General features: G+C 41.5%; 3 protein-coding genes across 3 annotated transcripts; 2 read left to right on the top strand and 1 right to left on the bottom strand.

The window, feature by feature from the left end:
- The first annotated feature begins 2,078 nt into the window (after positions 1 to 2,078).
- On the top strand, positions 2,079 to 11,088 carry LOC4329067 (CLP protease regulatory subunit CLPX1, mitochondrial). The gene is made up of 15 exons (XM_015771314.3): positions 2,079 to 2,670; positions 2,944 to 3,005; positions 3,094 to 3,194; positions 3,660 to 3,739; positions 4,214 to 4,264; positions 5,313 to 5,387; positions 5,462 to 5,539; positions 6,661 to 6,717; positions 7,164 to 7,234; positions 7,319 to 7,418; positions 7,522 to 7,626; positions 8,288 to 8,350; positions 8,456 to 8,578; positions 10,086 to 10,241; positions 10,812 to 11,088. Exons 1-15 carry the CDS (start codon positions 2,164 to 2,166, stop codon positions 10,884 to 10,886), a joined length of 1,704 nt encoding a protein of 567 aa, XP_015626800.1. The 5' UTR covers positions 2,079 to 2,163; the 3' UTR covers positions 10,887 to 11,088.
- Positions 11,089 to 12,565: 1,477 nt separating this feature from the next.
- LOC4329066 (E3 ubiquitin-protein ligase SINAT5) lies at positions 12,566 to 16,406 on the top strand. Its single transcript, XM_015771271.3, has 3 exons — positions 12,566 to 13,083; positions 15,271 to 15,657; positions 15,798 to 16,406. The coding sequence occupies exons 1-3, from the start codon at positions 12,784 to 12,786 to the stop codon at positions 16,158 to 16,160; spliced, it is 1,050 nt and encodes a 349-aa protein (XP_015626757.1). The 5' UTR covers positions 12,566 to 12,783; the 3' UTR covers positions 16,161 to 16,406.
- Positions 16,407 to 17,118: 712 nt separating this feature from the next.
- LOC4329065 (factor of DNA methylation 1) lies at positions 17,119 to 22,056 on the bottom strand. The gene is made up of 7 exons (XM_015769210.3): positions 21,853 to 22,056; positions 19,154 to 20,043; positions 18,837 to 19,018; positions 18,505 to 18,594; positions 18,127 to 18,411; positions 17,760 to 17,978; positions 17,119 to 17,642 (listed from the first exon to the last, which is right to left on the bottom strand). The coding sequence occupies exons 2-7, from the start codon at positions 20,034 to 20,036 to the stop codon at positions 17,415 to 17,417; spliced, it is 1,887 nt and encodes a 628-aa protein (XP_015624696.1). The 5' UTR covers positions 20,037 to 20,043; positions 21,853 to 22,056; the 3' UTR covers positions 17,119 to 17,414.
- Between the last annotated feature and the right edge of the window lie 1,309 nt (positions 22,057 to 23,365).

The following is a 23,365-nucleotide window of genomic DNA, read 5'->3' as shown; positions in this document are numbered from 1 at the left end:
ATTTAATAAGATCAAGAATTCGAACTTAGCGTTGGTCCTTTTTAATCGTGTGCTTACAAACAATATACTGACTATTTTGGAGCTAAGGATAAGACCCCATACAAACTCTTCTTTTCTCCTCTAAAGCCCCGTTTAATTTGTAGAAAAAATATAGGAAACTTGGATGACTTTAATATTATAAGAAACAAATCTAGAAATGCCTTTGAAACATAGGATCTTATCCCTTCTTTTGAAATTTCTATGAAATAGATAATCCTATAAATATTTTAGAGAAAAGTTAGCGAGAGTTTTAACCCCTTAAAAATATTTCATTTGAGGCTATATCTCTAATCGAATTTATGTGTTTTTCTTACTGTCTATTCAAACGACAATTCATGTATATTTCCTTATGTTTTGCGCTGCTTTGTTTTGCACTCATACATTTCTATCAAATCTTGTATTTTTTTTCCATTCCTCTATTTTTTTCAATCCTTCATTTCAAAATGAGTCATAAATCTAATCATTCTATAAATTATCAGGGCAATACTCCTACCAAGTTCAAAGGCAAGACGGGTGTGATTCATTTTTAATACACCAAGTTTCATCGTAACCCACTATTATATACTCCATCCGTCCCATTTTAAGTGCAACCATGAGTTTTCACGTTAAACTTTGATCGTCCGTCTTATTTAAATTTTTTTTATAATTAGTATTTGTTGTTATGAGATAATAAAACATGAATAGTACTTTACTCGTGACTTATGCTTTTAATTATTTTTTTTAAATAAGACGAACGATCAAAGTTGGACGCGGAAAACCATGACTACACTTAAAATGGGACGGGGGGAGTACACCCTACTAATAATCAATAAGGGAAATCCAAATAACTGCCTACTGGTCTTTTTAATCTTCCCCTGCAACTTAATTTCATAAACACTCTTTACATGTCTATTTTTTTCTTCTAACTCAGTTTTCGCTAATTTTTTTCATCACACTCAGTGATTTCTCGCATCATATAGATCCCAGTATGGTGAGTGACGTTACTCCTTATGTCTTCTATTGAGCATGAGATTTGATGCACCTTTTTTCATAGTATGTGATAATTGTCGTGTGTTTACTGCTACAACGTTGGTAGAATTAAAGTATGCAAGGAGGTTGAGTTACACACCTTTGGTGGCAACTAGCAACATCGTTCACTACTATGGAGGCTCATGGGATATGAGAAATGGCTAAAAATAGATAGAGGTGGATAATTAAAAGATGAAATAAACTTGTGACTAGTCTTTTGCAGCAAATTAAATTGCAAGGAGTAGATTGAAAAGAACGGCGGGTTGTAGGGTACTTCGATTCCCTCCTAATCAATAATCTAGTACTACTCCCCGTAAAAAAATAATAATAATCTAGTACTACCATTAGCGCACTGCCCTTTTCTTTTCTAATTAAAATACAATTTTACCTCAATTTCTGTTAGCATGTTTTCAAACCGATAAACGGTGTGTTTCGCATAAAAACTTTCTATATAGTAGTTGCCGTAAAATATCAAATACATTTATTTTCTAAGATTAAAATAACTAAAACTCAAATATCTATACACCAGTGACTTTTTCATTTTACGTATCCATCACTTAATCTTTACACTGAGCTAGTTCAAACTAATAGTTACTCCCTCCGTCCCACAGTATAAGAGATTTTGAATTTGTGCTTGCAGTGTTTGACCAATCGTCTTATTCAAAAAATTTATATAAATATAAAAAATGAAAAATTGTGTGTAAAGTACTTTGGATAATAAAGTAAGTCACAAAAAAGTAAATAATAATTTCAATTTTTTTTTAATAAGATAAGTGGTCAAACACTATAAACAAAAACTCAAAATCTCTTATATTATGGGACGGAGGGAGTATCATTTTGTGATTTGGTCAATGGTGATGATAAGGAGCGAGGAGTATGATCATCACATAGCAAAGCTACAATACGTTTTCCTTCTTCTCTCTCTAGGCATCTCGTTGGCGTTCGCCGAAGCAGCCGCGGAAAAGGATAGGTACCGTACCAACCCGCCCCCACAAGCAAGAAACACTCCGCTACTCTCCAGGGCGGACGGCGACCTCCCCCAAAAATCCACAGATATTTCCTACGCACCCCCGGCTTCTCTTCCCCGCACGAAACCCCCACCTCCTCCTCCCCACCATGTCCGCCGCCGCCGTCCGCTCCCGCGCCGCCGCCGTCGCGGCCACCGCGGCCCGCCGCATCCACGCGGGCCGCGCGGTGGCCGAGGAGCAGGGCCAGGGCCCCGGCCTGCGCCGCCCCTGGGCGTACTTCCGCAGGCGCCACCAGCAGCAGCAGCAGCAGGCGTCGTTGCCGCGGGCCGTCGCGGCGCCCCCGTTGCGGGGTGCGGTCGCCGAGAGAGGGGTCGGCGGCGGGTCGGATGGGGGCGGGGAGCCGCCGGAGATCTGGCGGCAGCCCGGGGAGGCGCCGCCCGGCGGCGGCGCGCGCGGGGCGGAGGTGGGGAGGATCGATGTGGTTAGGGTTGCGGCGGGGGGTGGTGGTGGTGGTGGGGATGGGTCTGATGGGAACGAGGGGGGTGGTGGTGGTGCGGGGTGGGGCGGCTCCAACCTGGGGCGACGGTTCCCCACGCCCAAGGAGATTTGCCGTGGGCTCGATAAGTTCGTCATCGGCCAGGAGCGCGCCAAGAAGGTGAACTATTTATGCTGTTTCTCTGTGCGTTCCACTCTGAGTGGAGTTGTCTTAATTTGGATTAGGGATTCAGCCTCACTTGGTACTGCAAAACAGTGTTGATAGTGTATGGGTGGGTGTAGTTTGTGCCTAATGGGATTTCTTATTCTAGTTTTGTAGGCTAGAGGTTTACGTCGTCGCTGCTTATAGCCTTACACTTATGCGATTGTAGTGACTCTTATGTGCTTTTGTCCGGTAAATCGAAACAATAAACTTGTTTTTGTCTTTTGGCAGGTACTGTCTGTAGCAGTTTATAACCACTATAAAAGGATACACTGCGAGTTACTCTCCAGCAGGTTGGTGTTGTGTAAATACCAGTTTTGCCAGACTTGCTGCGTCCTGCGTATGGGTAGTTTCAGGTGGTAAATTGGATTCAAACTGTAGGTCTGCTGGAGATTGTAGCGAGACTGATTCTTGCGCGAGTGATACTGATGGAGTGGAGCTTGAGAAAAGCAACATCCTTGTGATGGGTCCGACAGGCTCGGGTACATGCTCCAATCATTCAATCTATTAGTGCTGTATGCTGCAATATTTGTAACACATAATGAAAAATTGTCTCAATGGAGAACTCGTGTGCACTATAAAAATATTCTTGTCTAAATGAATACTAGTATTTTTTATGATCAATAGTAGGCATGCATATTATTAATAATGATATGGTATAAACTTTAATATATTGTAGAAACACTTCCGATCACACCAAATTGCCAGGTGCCAGCACATGAGACCGCATTTGGAAACTTCTTAATATAGCACTAGTTGATGGTTGGTTTTTCATTTGAATCATCACTTCTTTCTTTTACAGACCATGCAATAGTATTACATCTGTACTTTATCTCTCTCATGTAGACCATTTTCTATTCAACGAATAAGATGATGGTAGATATTATTTATTTCTTATCAAATGAATGTTTTACTTATATGATTCTAAAATCTTTTCCCAAAGTCAGGGAAAACATTGCTGGCAAAAACCCTTGCAAGGTTTGTGAATGTGCCATTTGTTATAGCTGATGCAACAACCCTCACTCAGGTTAGATGAATTATCTTAATTTATCAATTCATTAACTTTTGCATTTTTCCTCTTCTCCTGATATAGCATCCAATTTTTATCCATTCCTGGCTTTACTGTAAGGGGGAGCAATATCATAAGATTTCCCAAAATTATGGTACCAGTTGGATCCATGTATATATGATATGTGCTTTATACTCTTTTATGTAATTATTGTATTGTACACGTTTTCATTACTTTCTTGGGCATAAAGTGCTTAGTATACTCATAGCCATACATGTGTTCTAAAGATTCTTTTTGCTGTAACATTACTTTTTATTATGGGTGCTGTGTTCTTAGGTGGCATATTTTAAATAGACCAATAGAGTACTTAATCGTAGTCTGGAAAATGCAATGCTTTTGTTTGAGAGCGTCGTATAGCAGCTTGATTTAATAAGTGCTCATGCTGGTGCTCAGGAGTTCACCTTTTCTTTAACCATGTTTTTCCAATTGTAGGCTGGATATGTTGGCGAGGATGTTGAATCTATCCTGTATAAGCTCCTAGCGGTATGGTTAATTTCTGTGTACTGACATTGTGGCCTATATAGTCTTTCCTTTTCACTTGCATGTATTGCAATAGTTGCTTAGAGAACCTTATGATTTTTCTTCTACCATTAGCGCAAGTGTTAAACTGTTAAGACATATAATTTATCCCTCTTATTCTCTACTGAGTGCCTAAATATGTGAAGAATTGAAACAAAACTATAAAAAATCTTGAAAGCCACTATAACAATATGATATTTCAAAGTGGAGACAACCCATATTCGACATTCGAATTTGCCTCCAAGTCACAAGCTCTTATGGTACAAAAAGGGTGAAATGAGTTAAACAAGGTCGCCCTGACCCTGGGGGGAAATGCAAATTGTAAGATAGAAATTTGGATATGACTATTTTTTTAATGTTGGCAGTTATGGTAATTAAGAAAAGTTGTAATGACACCGTTGCCTGAAAATTCTAAATTTTGTGTTTTATTGACCATAGAACTGGATGTACTCAGATAAGATATTTATGTCCTTTTAGTTCTCTAAGAAAGATTTCATGTGTGTTGTGACTTAGCTAACAGACTGTTTCTATGTTAATGTGGTCATTGTTCCACATGCTCCCAACTCTAGGCATACCTGCGTGTATGTTCACAACTGCAACTATCAAGATTGTGGTCTTAACTCCAGCACATCATAAAATAACCTTTGCATAGAATTTATTACATGAATTCATTTTGGCTTTATGATCTAGAGTGAAGATGTTTTTTTTTTTTTGGGTTTAAGAGATCTAAGCATCTAGCTACTATCTATTCGGGCTTTCGTGTTGGACCTGGGTTCAAGACTTCTTTAATAAGGACAGATGATTCTAATTGGCTATTTGCTAAATGATGTCTATATAGAGGAAGCTTAGATTAATCGTAACTGCTCTTTCTAGGAGATGAATTAAGTGGTTCATTAAGCTTGTTACAGAAACTAGGACAGTGAGTTTGAAATTCCTTTCTACCAGTGCTGATGCTAGCACTCTATACCCTCTTCATTGATAGCACTTTTCCTGTTCCCTTTTGAATCCCCAGGCTGCTGATTTTGATGTAGCTGCTGCTCAGCAAGGGATTGTCTATATTGACGAAGTTGATAAAATAACAAAGAAGGTACTGATATTTTAGCTAGGGTCAATTCATCATATATTTATTGTTTGGATTTTTGAAGTTGCAGTGTCTTGCAGGCTGAAAGCATCAACCTTAGTAGAGATGTTTCAGGTGAAGGTGTTCAACAAGCACTGCTAAAAATGCTTGAGGGAACGGTGAGCTTGTCGTTATTTGTTGTTATGCTCCAATTTATACTCAAGGAACAGTCCAGTTAGGATGTTTGATTGATAGCTTGCTGATGCCAAATCTTATTTCAGATGGATTGCTAACATAGAATATGAATGGCATATTTTTACTTAACCCTGTGTGCAAAATTGTTTGTTGCTACGCTTTGCTAGTAGTACATGAGTTGGTCCAGGCTTACATTTTACTACCTCCGTTTTTATTTATTTGTCACTTGTGACCATGCATACAAACCAAATGTAAATCAACTTGTTCAAGGTAACATGACAAAAGGGCTCCTACTTGAGTGGGATGTATAATCTAGAAGCTTCTAAATATATATGCCAACTAATTATCATTTTAGACTCACAAAGGGCAAAATGGAAATAACTACATTGGTAAGTGTGTAGTGACAAGTATTTTGAAACCTTAAAGTGACCAAAGTGACATGTAAATGGAAACTGAGGGAGTAGTTAATATGCCCTGTCTAGCTGCTAAAATTTGTTGGTGGCTTCATAATGTTTTGTTATCTTGAACTATGTACTGCATGTTTTTATTGATAACCTTCTGCCTTTTGATTCTCCAGCCATGTATGCATGGGTGGAACCTGCAAAACACATTAAATTGTCCAATCCAAACCATTGAGGCAATAACTTATTTGCCTCTGATCATGTAAAATCTATTGCGAGCGCCAGTATCAATATATTTAATTTAAATGGAGTAACCAGAAGTCTATTTAAGGGGTTTTCTTGCGCTTCTTTTTAAAATTTTTATCGTTATCACTTACTCTAGCTAAGTTATTTTGCTAGTTTATGAAAATGTTGACCATACAATTCCGTAGTTCAACATGGATTAAGCCACAAAGATCAGCATACTTACTGGTCAATAAACTGTTCTTGGCCTCCTCATTGTATCTGTCATAGAGTTCGTAAAGCTGCTCTTTCCTTCAATTTTGCTGATAGGCATAGATTAATCTCTTTGAAAATCTAAGTGTTACCATGTTAGTTATTTATGGGATAGCACCCTTGATTATTTTAGTATTTTTAAAAACTGATGACGCATAAGGTTTTTAATTACTGATCTTCTTACAATTGCTTTTATGCTGTCAAGATAGGTCGTTAGTGTTCCTGAGAAAGGGGCTAGAAGGCACCCAAGGGGTGACAATATCCAGGTATCCTATGAACCAATTTTGCCATATTGCTATCTATTTCATATTTGTCTGACATCAGAGAACCTCTGTTTTATTCCTTGCATCTAGTAGAAGATAGTGAATTCCCTGAGTTGAATTATCTGTTGTCTGGAAATAGACCATTTGTTTTTTGATACCTTGTGTGCTTGCTCTGCAATCTGTAGAAAAGATGCTTTGTTTTTATTAGTTTTCTTCACTTTACTACTATGAACATCTTTTCGAGCAACACTTTTGCCCTCCATGTTTAATGCAGTGCAATATAATAATGGAAATTCTCATTGCCCCTTTTAACTATGTCATGTAAACGAAAATATTTATTTACATACCTAAAATAGTGTCAACCAGTTGGCTTTTGCACAACTAGAACCTTCATATGTTCTTGTTAAACTATTTAATATGGTTTTATGCTGTTTTGTTTTGCAATGCAGATTGATACAAAAAACATTCTCTTCATTTGTGGTGGTGCTTTTGTTGATTTGGAGAAGACTATTTCGGAAAGGTTTCAATATCCTGCATCATTTATGTTTTACGCTGAAAGTCTTTCGAGTTTTCTTATTATATGTTTCACCCGAATCTTTAATAGGAGACATGATTCTTCCATTGGTTTCCAAGCACCAATTCGTTCAAATATGCGGACTGGGGGTGTGATAAATGCTGAGATCACATCCTCGTTACTCGAATCAGTGAGTGATCAAGTAGAAGAATGCATATACTTGGTTTTGTGACTTGTCATGCTTAGAATCCTTTGAAATATTTAGGGTTCTTACTTTGTCGAAATATATGCAGGTTGAAAGTGGTGATCTCATTGCATATGGATTGATCCCAGAATTTGTTGGTAGATTTCCCATTCTTGTTAGTCTATCTTCCCTTAGTGAAGACCAACTTGTTGAGGTAACTTGCGATGCATGCATGTGCTGTGTCTCTTTAATTGTTCTTTCTGTCAAAGGGCACATGTTGCTTCAATTTATTATTTATTATTGTTCCAATCACAGACTGCCAATTTTTATTGGCTATCCTGCTTTCTTCAAGGTTTCTGCGTACCTTTTAAGCATTTATCCAAGAAGTATTTTAGTAGTATGTTCAGATTGGTTCTTGGTGTCATGCATATTTTTTTTATCAACTCTACCATAATTTTCGGGTAAGATGTGCCATCATCTGCCACAAACAAAAATTGGTTCGCATGCTGCCATAATTTTCAGTTGATGAGACATACTTCAGTTACTGGCCAGTTAGTTGACTTTGTTTTATGGTTTTACCAAAATACAATCACTGTATTTTTGCCTTGTGACCGCAAAAGTTTTGCACATTGTCCATACAGCTTGATTTTGAAAAACACTGGCTATATACTCCATTAGGCATTATCTGTCTGTGAAGTGCGATATATAATAGGTCCTACGTACATAAATTAATTGTACTTTCTTAATACATTTATTCACTGCAGGTTCAAGTTTACTTGGCAACATTCAAGTTTATTTCCTTATACTTTGTTAAGCATTCTAGGTCCTACGTACATGAATTAATTGATCTTTCTTAACACATTTATTCACTGCAGGTTCTTACAAAACCAAAGAATGCCCTAGGCAGGCAGTATACAAAGTTGTTTGAAATGAATGATGTAAGCGAGTATTTCTTACAAATTCTGGAACTTTGTTTAGAGTCAGAATATTCTGAAGTATAACCATTTAATTAGTTGTTTTCATATCACATCATTGTATTATAGGTCAAGTTGCATTTTACTGAGAAGGCTTTACGGCTTATTTCCAAAAGAGCAATAGCGAAGAACACTGGAGCTCGAGGTTTAAGGTCAATATTAGAAAGTTTATTGACTGAATCCATGTACGAGGTATATATTTGTATCTTCCCGCTAGCTGAAATTTGTCAACTGAGGTTTTATAGCATTTTAGGAAATCAATTTGGAACAGCATCGTGAACCTGGAATATTGTTTTTTTTTTGTATGATTCAGTTCTAGCTTTTCAGGGTCACTCAACCATTGAATTCACAAAAAAGAATGATACTCTGCCTGTTTTTGGTTCAAGTCCAATCATAAGCACTGTTTCATTAGTCAAACCAATGAAATCATGTCTGGTTTAGACTCTAGAGACATAACCCAGAAAGGAACCAAAACCAATGCCCCAGATATCCAAACTTGAATTTACTATAGGAAATTTATACATACTACCATATTGTTTTCACAATCAAAGATCTTCCCATGCGCTAAAATTCTTGGCTTGTCTTTTCTTGTGTTTCTGAACGTTAAAATTGAGTGGTAAACCTTCAAACTAGATGGAACATATTTTACTATGCAGGGAGTTAATTGTAGTGATCCCTCAATACAGCTACCTATATTTTTGGGACAAAAGGAGTAAATATCTTGTATTGAGTTACTCCCCGTTTGGCATAGATCCAGCTCCCTACTCCAACTTACCTAGAGCTGGAGCTGTGCCAAACGGTATAGATTCTCAATATTTTGGAGCGGAGTTGGCAGAGCTGCTCCACAAATTTGTACTACGGGGATTGAGCTGGGTTTTTGCTGCTCTACAACTCCACTCCACCTCAAAAGACCCACTACCCTTAATTATTTTAGAGTATTTACACCAAAATGCCATTGAACTACCCCTTCCTCCCCATCTTCCTCCCGTTCCCCCATCTTCCTCCTGTTCTCTGTCCTCCCCCATCTGCCATTGAACGCAGCGGCCGACGGTGGTGTTTGTGTCAGCAGAGGCGGTCGGCGGCGGGAGGAGCGCGGGCGGCGGAGGCGGCGCGGCAGGCGCGCGAGCAGCGGTGGCGCACGGGCGGCGGTAGCGCGCGGGAGGCGGCGCGGGGTCGGCGGCGAGCGGGCGGCGACGTGCGGACGGTGGCGCGGGGTCGGAGGTGGCTGGGCGAGGCGCTGGCGGCGGCGGCAGGGCGAGGCGCGGGCGCGCGTGGTGGCCGCGGCGGCGGCGGCCCGCAACCTGACCACCGGCGGCGGCAGCGGTGGCGGCGCGCGGGCTGAGGCGCTGAGCGGCGGCGGCGGCGGCGGAGGCGGCGCGTGGGCTGAGCGGCGGCGGCGACGCCAGCGACGCCACCAAGGTGTTCGACGAAATTCCAACAAGGGCGTGGTCGAGTGGAGCTAGCCAATATAGCCAAACACTTTTCATATCCACTTTAACTCCTATAGGAGCCAGCTCTCACTAGAGTTGGAGTTTAGAGTTGAGAGTTGGGAGTTGGAGCCCTACCAAACGGGGCCTTACACTTTTGGTTGTCCGTTGGTTCCATTACATTGTTTGAGTAGGTTTTTTTTTTCAGTTTTACTATGTCAAAAGTCCTGTTGTTACTTAAACCATTGTAATGAACATTATTTTTTTTACAGATTCCAGAAATACGAACTGGAAAAGACAAAATAGACGCGGTTGTTGTTGACGAAGACTCTGTTGGATCTACAAATCAGCATGGTTCTGGAGCCAAGATTCTTTGTGGAGAAGGAGCATTGGACCTTTACTTGGATGAACATAATAAAGAATCAACGGTGAGCATCATCATCATTTTTCCATACACGATGTTACCTCAAAAGTCTTTCTTATGTGCACTTGACCGTTTAGCACTATTATTTAGATATGGGATGCAGCATTTAATGTTGCTCCTGTTATATTTCAGTGGCTAGACATGGGGTTGCAGACATTAGAGGCATGCTAATTCAGCAGTTTTTATTGGCTAGTTTATTTTGTGAATTCCCCTGCTGGCCTGTTCACCTCAGAATACCTAAAGATGACTTCTAGTTACTGGTAGAAATATACGTTGAAAATGTTAAAGAACCAATCAGTCGTTACATTCCCCTTGAGCCTTACATGCTAGTGGTGATGAACTTATTCAAGTAATATTTAATACATCATGTTTATCAGTTTTCTTCATCACTCCTGATTTTTCAGTAGAGACAACGATTGATATGTATATAGTATATTTTTTGGGAGAACAAGCAAACAGTTGCATCACTTATCATGGTAGTGTCGTATTGTTTAATTAGTAAGACCAGCCTTTGTATTTCTGGTTGGTCTCCATCTTCACTTATTTGTACGCTCCTAAAAGATTTACGTTTCAGCTACGACGGTCGGAGAAGGTGGATGGAGAACCTGACATTGATACAGAAGCCCCTTCTAGAGTGGCCAGCATGTAGGGATTCCTGACAACAGTAATTATGTATATAACTTGTTATCGGCCATGTAACTGTAGCCAATTCAAATGTAAAGTCATCCTCCTCATACATTCATGTATAAGGTCCATGTCGGGGGTGCAATTTCTCTTGGCGATCAAAACCTTCCCTTTCTGTGACATTTTTTTAAAAAGAAAAGGTAAAGGGGAATAGATTCTCATGGCCATGATGAAGTTCCAAGCCTCCTGTTCATTTCCTGGAAGGAACCTGTCGAGCGATGCATTATGATTACTGGCAATATATTGTCGGGACACTGATCAGGTGCAGTTACTAGTGTTATTGCATCTTTGGCAGGGGAGGTTAAGCAGCAAGCATGTGTTCAAAGTTCTCATCATTTTATGTCGAAAAAGTCCTGATCATTTGGAAAAAGGAAAATCATTGAAAGAAACTGGCCGCCATACCTGGTCTGGTAATGACGACGGTACCGGTTTCTTGGTCTCTTTGTAAAGTTGATAATAACCATATTTTTTTTTCTAGGGGTAATCTCTTGTACAGTATGGTTGGTCCACGCCCGCCTGTTATTCTGGTAAACGTGTAGGCACGCTCACCCGACCACGGCTCTCGTGGGTGAGCAATGTGCCGGTGACAGACCAGAAAAGAAGAGAAGAGAGACCTTCGCTTGTTCATGTTCTCCGCATATACTCGTAGAATCCTGGTATCATCTGCACTCCATCTCTCGGCACGTACTCCTTCATTCATATTTATTCCTAATACAAATTGATCCCTTTTCATTCCTAGGCTGTGTTTAGTTCACATCAAAATTTTAAAAGTTTGGTTGAAATTGGAATGATACGACAAAAAGTTGAAAGTTTGTGTGTGTAAAAAAATTGTGCTGAAAAAGTTAGGAAGGTTGAAGAATTATTTTGGAACTAAACAAAAATTTGAATGCTTACCTCAGTGCAAAGAGCAGAGAAGAGGTTTGAATGTTTGATTGCTACTCCCTCTGTCCCATAATATAATGGATTTTGAGTTTTTACTTGTAACATTTGACCACTCGTCTTATTCAATTTTTTTTAAAATTATTATTTATTTTATTTGTAACTTACTTTATTATCTACAGTACTTTAAGCGTAACTTTTCGTTTTTTATATTTGTAAAAAAAAATTTAAATAAGACGAGTGGTCAAACGTAAAATGGGTTGAAGAAGGCCGGTCCTAGTACAAATTGATCCCTTTTAGGACGAATAGTTCGATTGTTGAAGGACCGTGACAGTATATATTTCCTTCTTTTTTACTAGTAGTGCCGTACTAGTACTCAGAGACTGTCAAAGTAGCACGAGAATCGAATGCTGCTGCAGGCTTTGAATGAATGCCACATGTACCAGAAGTAGTAGCATCGCATTTGCAGCCAGCAGCAAAGCAGCATACGGAGCCGGCCAGCCTTGCCACCACGCCAACGCCACCGCTCCCCTCCCTCGTCAGTTTAAAATTTGAACATTCGCCGCACCCCCACCTCATCCGCACTCCCCCCGCATCATCACCACGCTTTTTTGTTGTTTGTTTGGTTATATAAAATCGAATCCCCTCCCCTCGTCGCTAAAAAAGCGCACAAGCAAAAGAAAAACGTAATTACAAGCCACCCCCACCCAATCCCCCCGCACCACCACACCACCATTACACCCGCAATCAACCGCCCCCACCACCAAACCACACCACCCCGCAACCCAAACGCTAACGCAACAATCCCCTCCTCTCCAAATCCAATTCCAAATCCCCATCCGCCGCCGCTAATCGGAATCGCGGCGGATCACCCTCCGCCTCCGACGAGGGTTCGACCCGATCGACTCCCCCTGCCCCGGCGGGCTCGCGGGCGGCGGGCGGGGGGCTGAGCTGAGAGCTGAATTCGGGTTCGATCTGTGGCCATGGACATGGCGAGCATCGAGTGCGTCTCCTACTCCGACAGCATGGATGACGACGACGACGATGGCGTCGGCGTCGGCGGCGTCTCCCACCTGCCACGCCCCATCCTCGTCAAGCCCTCCTCCGCCGCCGCCGCCGTCAACGTGGTCGTCGTCTCCGCGGGCAGCGGAGGGGGCGCGGGGGGAGGAGGAGGAGGGGTCGGGGTCGTGGCCGGGGCCCCCGCCGTCCCCCCGGCGACGAGCGTCCACGAGCTGCTCGAGTGCCCCGTCTGCACCAACTCCATGTACCCGCCCATCCACCAGGTCCGCCATTCTTGGGGTTCTTGCGGTTTCTTTCTACTACTAGGATCTCCTCTCACCGCAAGGGAGTCGTCGTCGGTGGGGTGGAATCGCGTGATCCGGTGCTGTGAGAGGGCTGGATCTTCGTTGCGTGTCTGTTTGGGGGTTCTTGATCCTGGGGCTTCTTGGATACTGCCTTTCCCTGCCACGGGAAAACATGGCGTGCTTGCTGCATTTCAGGGGATAGGATGGTTGCCGCGGCGTGTTGATTTCAACTTGCAATGCTGTTTAAACAACGATAATCAATTACGGACTGAGAGGATCCAGCAATTTCTCATTTCAGGAGATAAAATTATTGTTCTGATTATTGTCTAGTGACACCACTGCTCTTCACGTTTAGTTAATGCAATCGGTATAATTGACCCCATTTAGGTTACAGGTTTACGGCAAATTGAAACCAAATATCAACACCTAGCTAGTATCTCTTCTTTCGTCTTTCTTTTTTCTTTTTGGGAGAGGAATCGAGTATCTCCTGTTGTGAATATATTCTTATGTCTGGAATCAGCAGCATGTGCGGCAGAACATTTGGAGATGAGGATCGGCCTATCTTTGCCTTGTTACGTCACTTCGCGAATCCCATGAGTCTTTACTTTGACGCCCTCTTTCATGGTATTAGATGCTTGGTAGTGGAAAATATCACTGGGATGCAAGGATGATCACTACAACAAATGCTAGTGAAGTGTTGGGTTGTATAGAACAGTTCATTTCTAGCCTTTTTTAGTGCATTTCTTTTTGTAGTCTAGGGGATGTGTTGTATGCATGCTTGTATGCCCTTACACAAGTGGAAGGTAAGGCTTAAGTTGGGACATGGAAGATGTCATGTAGTTTAAGATGATCGGTTATTCTTTTTGTTACCTGTTATTTCGTTTTCTTTATCGTTCTGTTGCAACTTATTACCTTTTTATTAAAATTTACTTGGAAGCAGCTGTATTAACTGTTTGTTAAGAAGTATTGCCCAATGTATCAAAATCTTTTCCTGCATGCACTTTGGACTGTATTACTGCTTGATGGACTATTATGGTCATATGGTGTCGTATGATGTGTCACATTTTTAAAACGAAGTGATGACCTGTTAACTGACCTAAAGGTTACACTTTTTTATATCAGGGATATGTTGTCACATTATAGTTTGTTATAATACCAAAATTTCATATCTGGAGTGGCTTGGAGATTATTATAATACCAAAATTTCATATCTGGAGTGGCTTGGAGATTATTATTTTTTTGTCTATTGTGAATTTGTGTTGCTAGTTAGGTCACTGGGAGCCTGAAGAATTACCAAGCATGCTTTCTGTGATCCTGTTAGAGGTGTAGGTTAAGTATCTTTCTACTATAGAAGTCTTTCCTAACATCAAACATAAAGACGTACCATTATTAATAACCTGTGCACGGACATGTAGTTTTATCGCAACATTTGGCACAGCGATCAGATTCAAGTGAGGAAACTGTGTTTGATGAATGATCTCAATGAGTCGTCACAACATATAGAGCAGGCAGGGGCGGATCTACCGCCCGGTGACCCCAGACATCCATCTGGGCTCGTCGATGGATAATCCATTAAAATTCCATGTAATTAGAAAATTTGAGATAGAATTTCGGTAGTAAATATTAGCTATAGTGAAGCTTGCCCAGGCTGTAAAATATTTCTGATTAGCTACTAAGCAGGCAATTAATGCGGACAATGATGTTATTATGCCAGAAAGAGCTGAACTTTTCCAAAAGCAGTTACAAACCACAATAAAAACCATATTTTAATCCTTCTTGTTAGGATTTCATAATATCTCATGAATCAGGAAGCTTTTAAACAAAAGTCCATGTTGTACCATTTGTATGTGAGTTTTGCGTCTGTGGTATTCCATCACAAATACATGGACATAGTACATGTTTTCTCCCTCTCCCTCTCTTTTTTTGTGGTATTTTCACTGTATCTTTCATCTTGTGTTGATGCAGTACATTCTTGTTTGTTGACATTAACTATTTTTCTGTAGTTCTTGCTTTAGTAATACTCCTGGTAGAAATTTGTCTGAGTGAAAATATGTCCTATTTAGCTATTTTTAGCATGAAGCTTGAATCTTTCTAGGTTCAGCATTTACAAGTCAGAATTCAATATAAGTAATTAATAATTGACTAATATTTTTTGCCATATTACAGTGCCAAAATGGTCATACTCTGTGTTCAACCTGCAAAACCCGTGTGCACAACCGCTGCCCAACCTGTCGACAGGAGCTTGGTGATATTAGATGTCTAGCATTGGAGAAAGTGGCTGAATCGCTTGAGCTACCCTGCAAATATTACTCACTAGGTTGTCCAGAAATCTTTCCGTACTACAGCAAACTCAAGCATGAATCACAGTGCAATTTCAGGCCATACAACTGCCCTTATGCTGGCTCTGAATGCTCAGTTGTCGGGGATATTCCTTTCCTAGTTGCTCATCTGAGGGATGACCATAAAGTTGACATGCACTCAGGGTGCACATTCAACCATCGCTATGTTAAGTCAAACCCCAGAGAGGTCGAAAATGCTACTTGGATGTTGACTGTAAGTGTTTACCTTTATTGCCTTCTATCACTTGCAGTCTCATTAACATATATATTGGTGTGGGTGGTACAATTTAACTGCAAGAGTTTTTTTTATCCATGTTTAAGGTGATATTTGATACTTATTTATTATCCTTTTAGGTCTTTCACTGCTTTGGGCAGTACTTCTGCTTGCATTTCGAGGCCTTCCAACTTGGAGTGGCTCCGGTTTACATGGCCTTCCTCCGTTTTATGGGCGACGAAAATGATGCCAGGAACTATAGTTATAGCCTTGAGGTTGGCGCGAATGGCCGGAAGATGATATGGGAGGGCACTCCCCGCAGCATAAGGGACAGCCACCGGAAGGTTAGGGACAGCCATGACGGCCTCATAATTCAGCGGAACATGGCTCTGTTCTTCTCAGGCGGAGAGAGGAAAGAGTTGAAATTGCGGGTCACCGGCCGAATCTGGAAGGAACAGCAGAATCCTGACTCGGGAGCCTGCATTCCAAACCTATTCAGCTGAACTGAAATAACAAGAGAGAAGGATTCGGATTCGGATTCGGTTTAGGTGTATATTGGGTGATGCGTGTGGTGCACCTGTGCCCGCTTCTGTAATTTGTTTGTGTTGCTTCCACTTTTCTTCCACGTAGCCGTTGTGGCCTGCCCTAAATTAGTTAGGGCTGACGTGTGAGGACCATGAAAAAAAAATACGGCTTGAGCTTTGTGGGTTCTGATTGATCACATGATAAGAAATTTCTCGATTTGTTTCTTTTGCCCTTGTGCCCCATTTTGAGATGGGAGGCCATTATGCTCTTTCTTGCTTGTAATTTGCAACCATTGATCAGAGCATTTTCTGGGTTTGTATGTTTTCATCTATGCTTGATTGGGTATTCGGGTGTTAAGTATCCATCCATGACGAAATGGTGAAACTGTAAAATGTTAAAAATTCAATTACTTAATGTCGTTTATAAGATAATATGCACATGTTCCTTTCTCAGAAAAAAAAATGAAAGGGAATTGCAAACCCATCATGTTCAGAAAGCTCTAGATATATACTCTTAGTGAGACGAGAAAGTGACTAAATACACCTAATTACCATGCAGCAAATATATGTTACTCTTGAACAATTAAAAGAGATAACATTTAACATTTAATTACGGTATTCTGCACCCTCCTGGATCTTGTATGATGTTGATACCCTTGTGTACTCTGCGATGATGCTGAATGTTAGCCTTCACTAATCTGAAGTCTTCAGAAATTTAATTTACAGCTAGAGTAATCTCATCAACTGCTGTTACTGAATTCAAAAGTTCCAGGCGTCCAGCATTGCATAATGTACATCACATCTAGGCCTATGAAGCTACCATTGTGCTGCGTTGCTTCCAAATATGCAACTCTTTCTAACTGTATTTTTTCAAGGGTACGAAAAGAAATCATCATCATCATCATCAACAACAACTCAAACAGTTCGGGGAAAGGAATTGTCTCAGAAATAGTAAACAGATTCTTATAATACTGTCCCAAAAAGATTTATGCTCTGACAGCACAATTCTATCAGAATGTAGTGAATATCAGAAAGTTAATTCTATCAGAATGTAGTTCATGACCTTAATGTGTTTATCCCAGCGATTTCAATCAGAGCGAGAAACCAGGATCACACAATGCATAATCTTCCAGTTTCAGCTAAGCCAAGATAATCCCATCCAAAAAATAACTGAGCACTACGAAGCATGAACAAAAAGCCTTAGTTCAATCCAGTGTGAGTGAAAGGCGTGCTTCATCTCCTTCGCCTCCGAAGCTTCCACTGCTCCAGGACGTGCTGCAAGGCCTCCTGCATGCTGGCCTTCCTGTCCTCCTTGTTGTTCCACAGCTCTGACACCACGTAGCTGCCGCTGGCATTGTACTCGTTGATCTCCAGCAGCGCCGTGGTCACGGCCTTGTAGACCTCGTCACCGAGCTGCTCCTTCAAGCCCACTAGCTTCTCATCATCTTCATTGATGATTTGCTACAGAAAAGAAAACGGATATCGTTGTCATGTCAGTGATGGAAGTGTAGATCATATATTTGTCGGGAGATCGAATGCGAAAAACTGTGCCAGAAGATTTCATTCTGTTGAGCATACCTCAGTCTTTCCTCCTCTGGTAACAATCTTGAACGGATGCCAATTGGCATCCTTCAGATTTTCTTGCCACTCGGAGCAAAATTCAGCAGCTTTTATTTCAGCTTCACCGTCAGCAGTACCATACCTTTTCTTGCAAGCTGCAAGGAAGGGTTTCTCATCCAGCTCGCCCATTCTCTTGAGTCCGATGGTGCTACGAGGGCCTAACAATTCTGATAAGCCCTACAAAACATACGCACAAACTCAGGTCTCAGCCACAATCATAGTATAATAAGATTGAATCTGAAATGAGTCCAAATAAACACAAATGAAAATATCTTCAGACTCTGTCAAGCAGTAGAAAGGAAAGATCAGCATATCATCACATTACAGAAATCAGCGCTTTCTTGGCATCTTGCAGTTCATCATTTGTCTTCCTTTCTTTGATAATGAGAGTTTGATTCAGACCTTCCATATATTCCATCTCCTCAATCTTCTCATTTAGTTCCTCAGTCAGCTCGTCAGTACGTTTCTTCACATCAACACCCTCTCCCTCCATGTGTTGGACCACCAGCAGTCTTCCTCTAAGTTGTTGTATTTCCAGTTCCAGCTTTTGCTTTTCATCCAATTGCTTTTCTAACTGCAGGATTTTGTTCAGAGCAATCTCCTTCTCTTTCTGTGAGATTTTTACAAGCCAGAGTAAATTCCAGAGCATGAGAAATTAAAAGAATCTTGCATAAGATTAATAATTGGAAACAAGAGTGCAGACCTTGTGTTTCTCAACAAGCTTTAGCACATTTTTATCAGACTTCTGTTGCTCGATTCTAGCCATGTGGATGGAGTCGTTTTGCTCAGAGTTCTGTAGGGGAAATCAGTAAGACAAACAGTCAGATAAGATATTCTAACAAAGATCATCGTAACCAGACTGTAAATGCGGAGCTAACAGGAAGTGTAATATAGATACATGACAAGTATACAGAAATCCTGTCACCCCTAGAAAGATTGTCATAGCTGTTCCTGAAGATAGAACTCTGAAGAGGAAATGCAAATGCTAAACAGTAACATAAAGCAAAGAGAGCAAAGCTGTGGTTACATTCATACCTTTTTCATCTCACTCTCCAATTTTCTTCTTTCTATGTCAGTTTGAGCAACAAACTTGCTTAGTTGCTTGGATCTCCTCTCGATGGCATTCTCTTTATCATCCAACTGTTTCCTCAGCTGATCAGTCTCTTCAAATATTTTCTGTGAATGTTCACGAGCAGCAGATTGCATATTTCGCATTTCTGTAACAGCAATAAAATGAAACAACACAATAGATATTATTATTCTGGCAAATTGGCAATAAAAGTAGACAACAACATAGCAATCATATGCCCATGGCATGAGAATTATTCATATGAACAGTTTGTAGTATGTACCTTCATTGTAACTTTTGTGCAGCAAGTCAGTTTCTTCCATTGCCCTTTTAACAGAGAGATTCATTTGATTGCATCTGCATTCCAGTTCCACCAAATACTTGCTCTTAGCTGTAATCTGGTGTGACAAGTTAGCTATGAGAGTCTCAGTCTTGCGAGACAGGTCATTTTCCAGACCAGACACGGTCTTCAGATCACCATTTGCTGACAAAAACCTACCAACTGGGTCACTAGATTTGTAGTCCTCTTCTTTTGCCATCCATCCACAGATGTACTTCTCTTGTCCAAGTGCTGCCCAATCCTTTTTACCCAGACGTTGTGATTTGAAGTAGTTGTGGAATGCCAAGGCGTTCGTGAACCCAATCCAATCTTTGCTGAAACCGACAACTGCATAACCAGTATACCTACCCTCGGAGCAGAGCACAGCAGTAAACTGCAAGGGATTGAAATTAGCTAGCTGCTGCATCAGACTAGCTCCATCCTCCTTTGTTTTCTCAGCTGGAACATTTGCAAGGATGCCCATCCATGGCCAAACATACGCTTCCTGATCTTGCAATGGCCTTGGAGGATTACTTGGTCCAATGGCCTGTCGTGATGGCAATGAGCCTGCTGCATCAGCATAGTCGTTCTTGAGAAGATTGGCCAAGGCCATGTGGTTTGCCTTCACCTTTGGAGCGCGATTGGATGCGCCAACCCCAATGGCATGCTGAAGTAGCTCGTTGTAACGGTAGTCCTGCTTCTTCTTCCCCAGACAGAATGGGCATCTGAACTTTTCATTGCCTAGACTCACCACCGGCTTCCCAGACTTGAGGTCCATGTAGCACTTGTCAGCATAGTCATCAATATCTGCATCACTTAGCTCTGACTCGTCGGAGGTGAAATCCATGGCAGACCTGAGTGACACGGAAATATTCAGGTGAGAACATTGCATTGAGCTCGAAAACAGCACTGGATGCACCTTTGTTACAACCACAGTTAAAAAAAAATCAAGCAAGGATGTAGTAAGTGTGCATATGGCATTGTTCAGAACATCAGAGGACCACACAGAACAACAGGGCAATGGTCATTCATGATTAGAATAGGAATTACGATTGCATTTCAATTTGCATTTGCATGACACAACATTAGACAGTGTTACAGATTCTCTAACACTAAATGTGCTTCAGTAGAAGAATTGAAATAAGTCAGCAGCAAAATAATTATGAAACAAGCAACACAAAATCCTACAGTTTTGAAATAACTCACTGATGTGTGTTCATTTTGCAATCTACTTCTTTTTTTTAGCAAGAAGGGCAGATCCCCTCCCATTTCCATTAAAGAAACCAGCACAGAACATTTCAGGAACCACTACACTCAGAACAAGTACAGGAAAAGTATATAACCTGAGAAGACCTGATAGGCAATGCCATCCCCATTTGCACCCCTGAACTAGCCTAAGCAACAATCCAGTAAAGTTCCAGCAAACAAAACTACTGCCAATGAACAGAGGTGATGCAATCTATTGCAATTGCATCAGAAACAGCCCTATAGAAGCGAAACTCGAAATATCTACACAGTCCAAGTATAAATGTATAATCAAGAAACCTTTTAGGCACCCTCACTAACTATCAAAGATCAGTTCAGTCGGACTTAGTCGCACCGCAGCCCATGATAACTTCCCCCATGGGAATAATAACTATTTGCCACTCTTCCGAGTAGTTCTAAAGGATTTGCCATTAAACTCACATGTCATAGACACATAAGGACCCACATGTCAAATACAGCGAGTGATAAATTCTTAATTGACACATCTTAAAAGTTGCAAATAATTAAATGTCCCTCTCCCATGGACAACCAGTGCTCTCAAGCAACTGAGATGTTTATGCCTTTCCCTTCCCCCTTCTTTTTTCCTTTTTAATCCATCTTCTCAATCTCAATTCTCAAATCGACCAAAAATCCGGCGCCGCCTCCCTCCGTTGCTCAAGCGGTTGCTCTCCCCTCTCCCCTCTCTCTCTCTCTCTCTCTCGTGGGCCAGTGAAAGGCTCCTAACGGGCCATGGGCCTGACTAGTGAGTGACTACACAGCCCAGCAAGCATCAAAGCATCAAGGCAGCATCTCTCTCTCGTCGGCAGAGCGGGCGACGGCGGCCGGAGATGGTGAAGACCGCCGGCGCCGCCATGCCGAGAGCTCTGCTTCTGCTTGGCTTGGATGCAGGTGCAGAAATGTGTTATGAGCAGGCAAAGAAGCGAGATGAACCTACAACAACAACAAGAAAAGGAGCACGCAGACGTACGCAGACTTGGCATTTCCGTATGGATGGGTGAGAGATTCCATGGAGATCGACCAACCAAACCAAGTGGAAATCATTCAATCAATCGAAGCAAAATGGAGAAAAAGCAAGGAAGCGAGCAGAGGAACACATGGTATATATAAAGCAACTAGAAACCCATATCCTCCTAGTACTTGGATGTGTGTTTCCATCTACTATGGAGTACGCACGTAGAGATCGATCGATCAAAACCCACCCTATAGCTATATCATACGCGTGCAACGCAGAAACAAATTCACCCAGAAAGAAAAAAACGACGACGACGAGGGAGGAGATTATCCACCACCATCCGCGCGAAAGCAAAAACGAAGCAAGATTCTCCTGCAAGATCCAAGAAACCAACAACAACAACAACAAGAGGATACACACACAGAGAGAGATGGAGAGCAACGACCTGAAGCGCCTCCTTCCAACCAAAACCAGATCGATGAGCACGTCGTCTCTCTCTCCCTCTCTAAGCTTTGCTTTCTTCCACCTCCTCTCTCTTATAGGAAGGAGAGGAGAGGAGAGGAGGAATTAATAATGTGGAGGCCACACCTGCTGCTGCTGCTGCTCTGAACCTGCACCACGCGCGTCGTGGGAGGCGCCGCCTCCATCCTGGCCGTCCACCTCCCTGAATCGACGGCGGTTAGGTTAGGGGTGATGGGTGGGCCCCACGGTGGAGGGAGAATGAGAATGACGAGAATGGCATGCAGATGTGGTGGCCTTCCGACTGTCCTACGCCTTCTGTGCCTTCCCGTTCAGGAAAGGAGAGGAGAGCTTTTGACTGCACTCTCCTTTCTTTTTTACTGCTCTGCTCTGTGCAGGCCTGCCAAATCTGCCATGGATGGATGGATGGATGGATGCTTTTTGTTTGGTTTTGCACGGATCCGGCGTTGCCGTGTTGCACAGGATGCTTTGCTTCCTCCTCCTGCATCCTGAATGAGCATGAACGTGCAGATCAAGTCGAGAGATTCGAGCCAAACATGGCAGTGAGAATTGAAATGGTTCACGTTTTCGTTTTTCAGATATGCGAACATGAATATGAATACTAGTATCCGGTTGTGTATCTCAGAGTTCTCTACTAATAAAAAAAAATAGAACCCCTTCATTCCAGTTCTTTCTCAACCACTGTATTTCTCTCATGTAAAAAAGCCACATGTCTTAGTTAAGAAAAAACCTCCTACCTAAAAGAACCGGTGTTTCCACGTAAAAATTGACACATTGCATATTGAAAAGAAAAAAAAAATCAAATCCTGTCAAGCCATATTGAAAAGAAAAATCGCTTAATTTGTAACATATGGACGCACACATAGATCGAATATGAACCAATTATTCGTTTACGAATAATTTTGAAAAGCATGAAAACCTCTCTAGTTGTGGTCCCAAAACAATGGATAGATGTAACTAACTCTTTTATCATAAAAAGAAATATTCTCATTAGTTTTAGCAACCATATTACTAGGACATAGGCACATGCAAAGAGCCACAAATATAGGCACTTTAACACCAGCTTGCGGACATATAACATGTTAAGTAACAGATGAACAGTTCAAGCAGCAAACGACATGCACTCTTTCTTGGCAAGGACTATGTGATTAATTTGGTCCAAGATTTCAGAAATTTTATATAGGCATATGATGTAAAAGCAGATACTATAAAAAAAATCTACGATGGAAAAAAGAAAAAAATCAACTTAAATCTTAAGTTTTAAAATACAAAATTTGATGCATGTATATATAAACGTAAGTGAAACGAGGGAAAGTGCCTGTAACCTAGTGGTTACAAGAGCCTCAGTAGCACCTGAGGTCCTGGGTTCGACTCCCCATAGGAGCGAATTTTCCAGGATTTAACGGCGTTATGCTTTCAGTGGTAGGCGACGTACCCGTCGACAGCGAGGTGCCTGTGGTGACTTGCCGGCCCAGTCT

Source organism: Oryza sativa, chromosome 2, assembly GCF_034140825.1.
Source record: "Oryza sativa Japonica Group chromosome 2, ASM3414082v1".
Taxonomy (NCBI): Eukaryota; Viridiplantae; Streptophyta; class Magnoliopsida; order Poales; family Poaceae; genus Oryza; species Oryza sativa.
This window is presented reverse-complemented; position numbering and strand designations above follow the sequence as displayed.

Coding starts and splice junctions, on each gene's coding strand:
- LOC4329067 (XM_015771314.3), top strand. CDS start 2,164: ATGTCCGCCGCCGCCGTCCGCTCCCGCGCCGCCGCCGTCGCGGCCACC. Junction 5,388..5,461: donor TTGATAAAATAACAAAGAAG/GTACTGATATTT, acceptor AGTGTCTTGCAG/GCTGAAAGCATCAACCTTAG. Junction 6,718..7,163: donor CAAGGGGTGACAATATCCAG/GTATCCTATGAA, acceptor TTTGCAATGCAG/ATTGATACAAAAAACATTCT.
- LOC4329066 (XM_015771271.3), top strand. CDS start 12,784: ATGGACATGGCGAGCATCGAGTGCGTCTCCTACTCCGACAGCATGGAT. Junction 13,084..15,270: donor TGTACCCGCCCATCCACCAG/GTCCGCCATTCT, acceptor GCCATATTACAG/TGCCAAAATGGTCATACTCT. Junction 15,658..15,797: donor ATGCTACTTGGATGTTGACT/GTAAGTGTTTAC, acceptor TTATCCTTTTAG/GTCTTTCACTGCTTTGGGCA.
- LOC4329065 (XM_015769210.3), bottom strand. CDS start 20,036: ATGGATTTCACCTCCGACGAGTCAGAGCTAAGTGATGCAGATATTGAT. Junction 18,412..18,504: donor AGCTTGTTGAGAAACACAAG/GTCTGCACTCTT, acceptor AAAATCTCACAG/AAAGAGAAGGAGATTGCTCT. Junction 17,643..17,759: donor CCAGAGGAGGAAAGACTGAG/GTATGCTCAACA, acceptor TCTTTTCTGTAG/CAAATCATCAATGAAGATGA.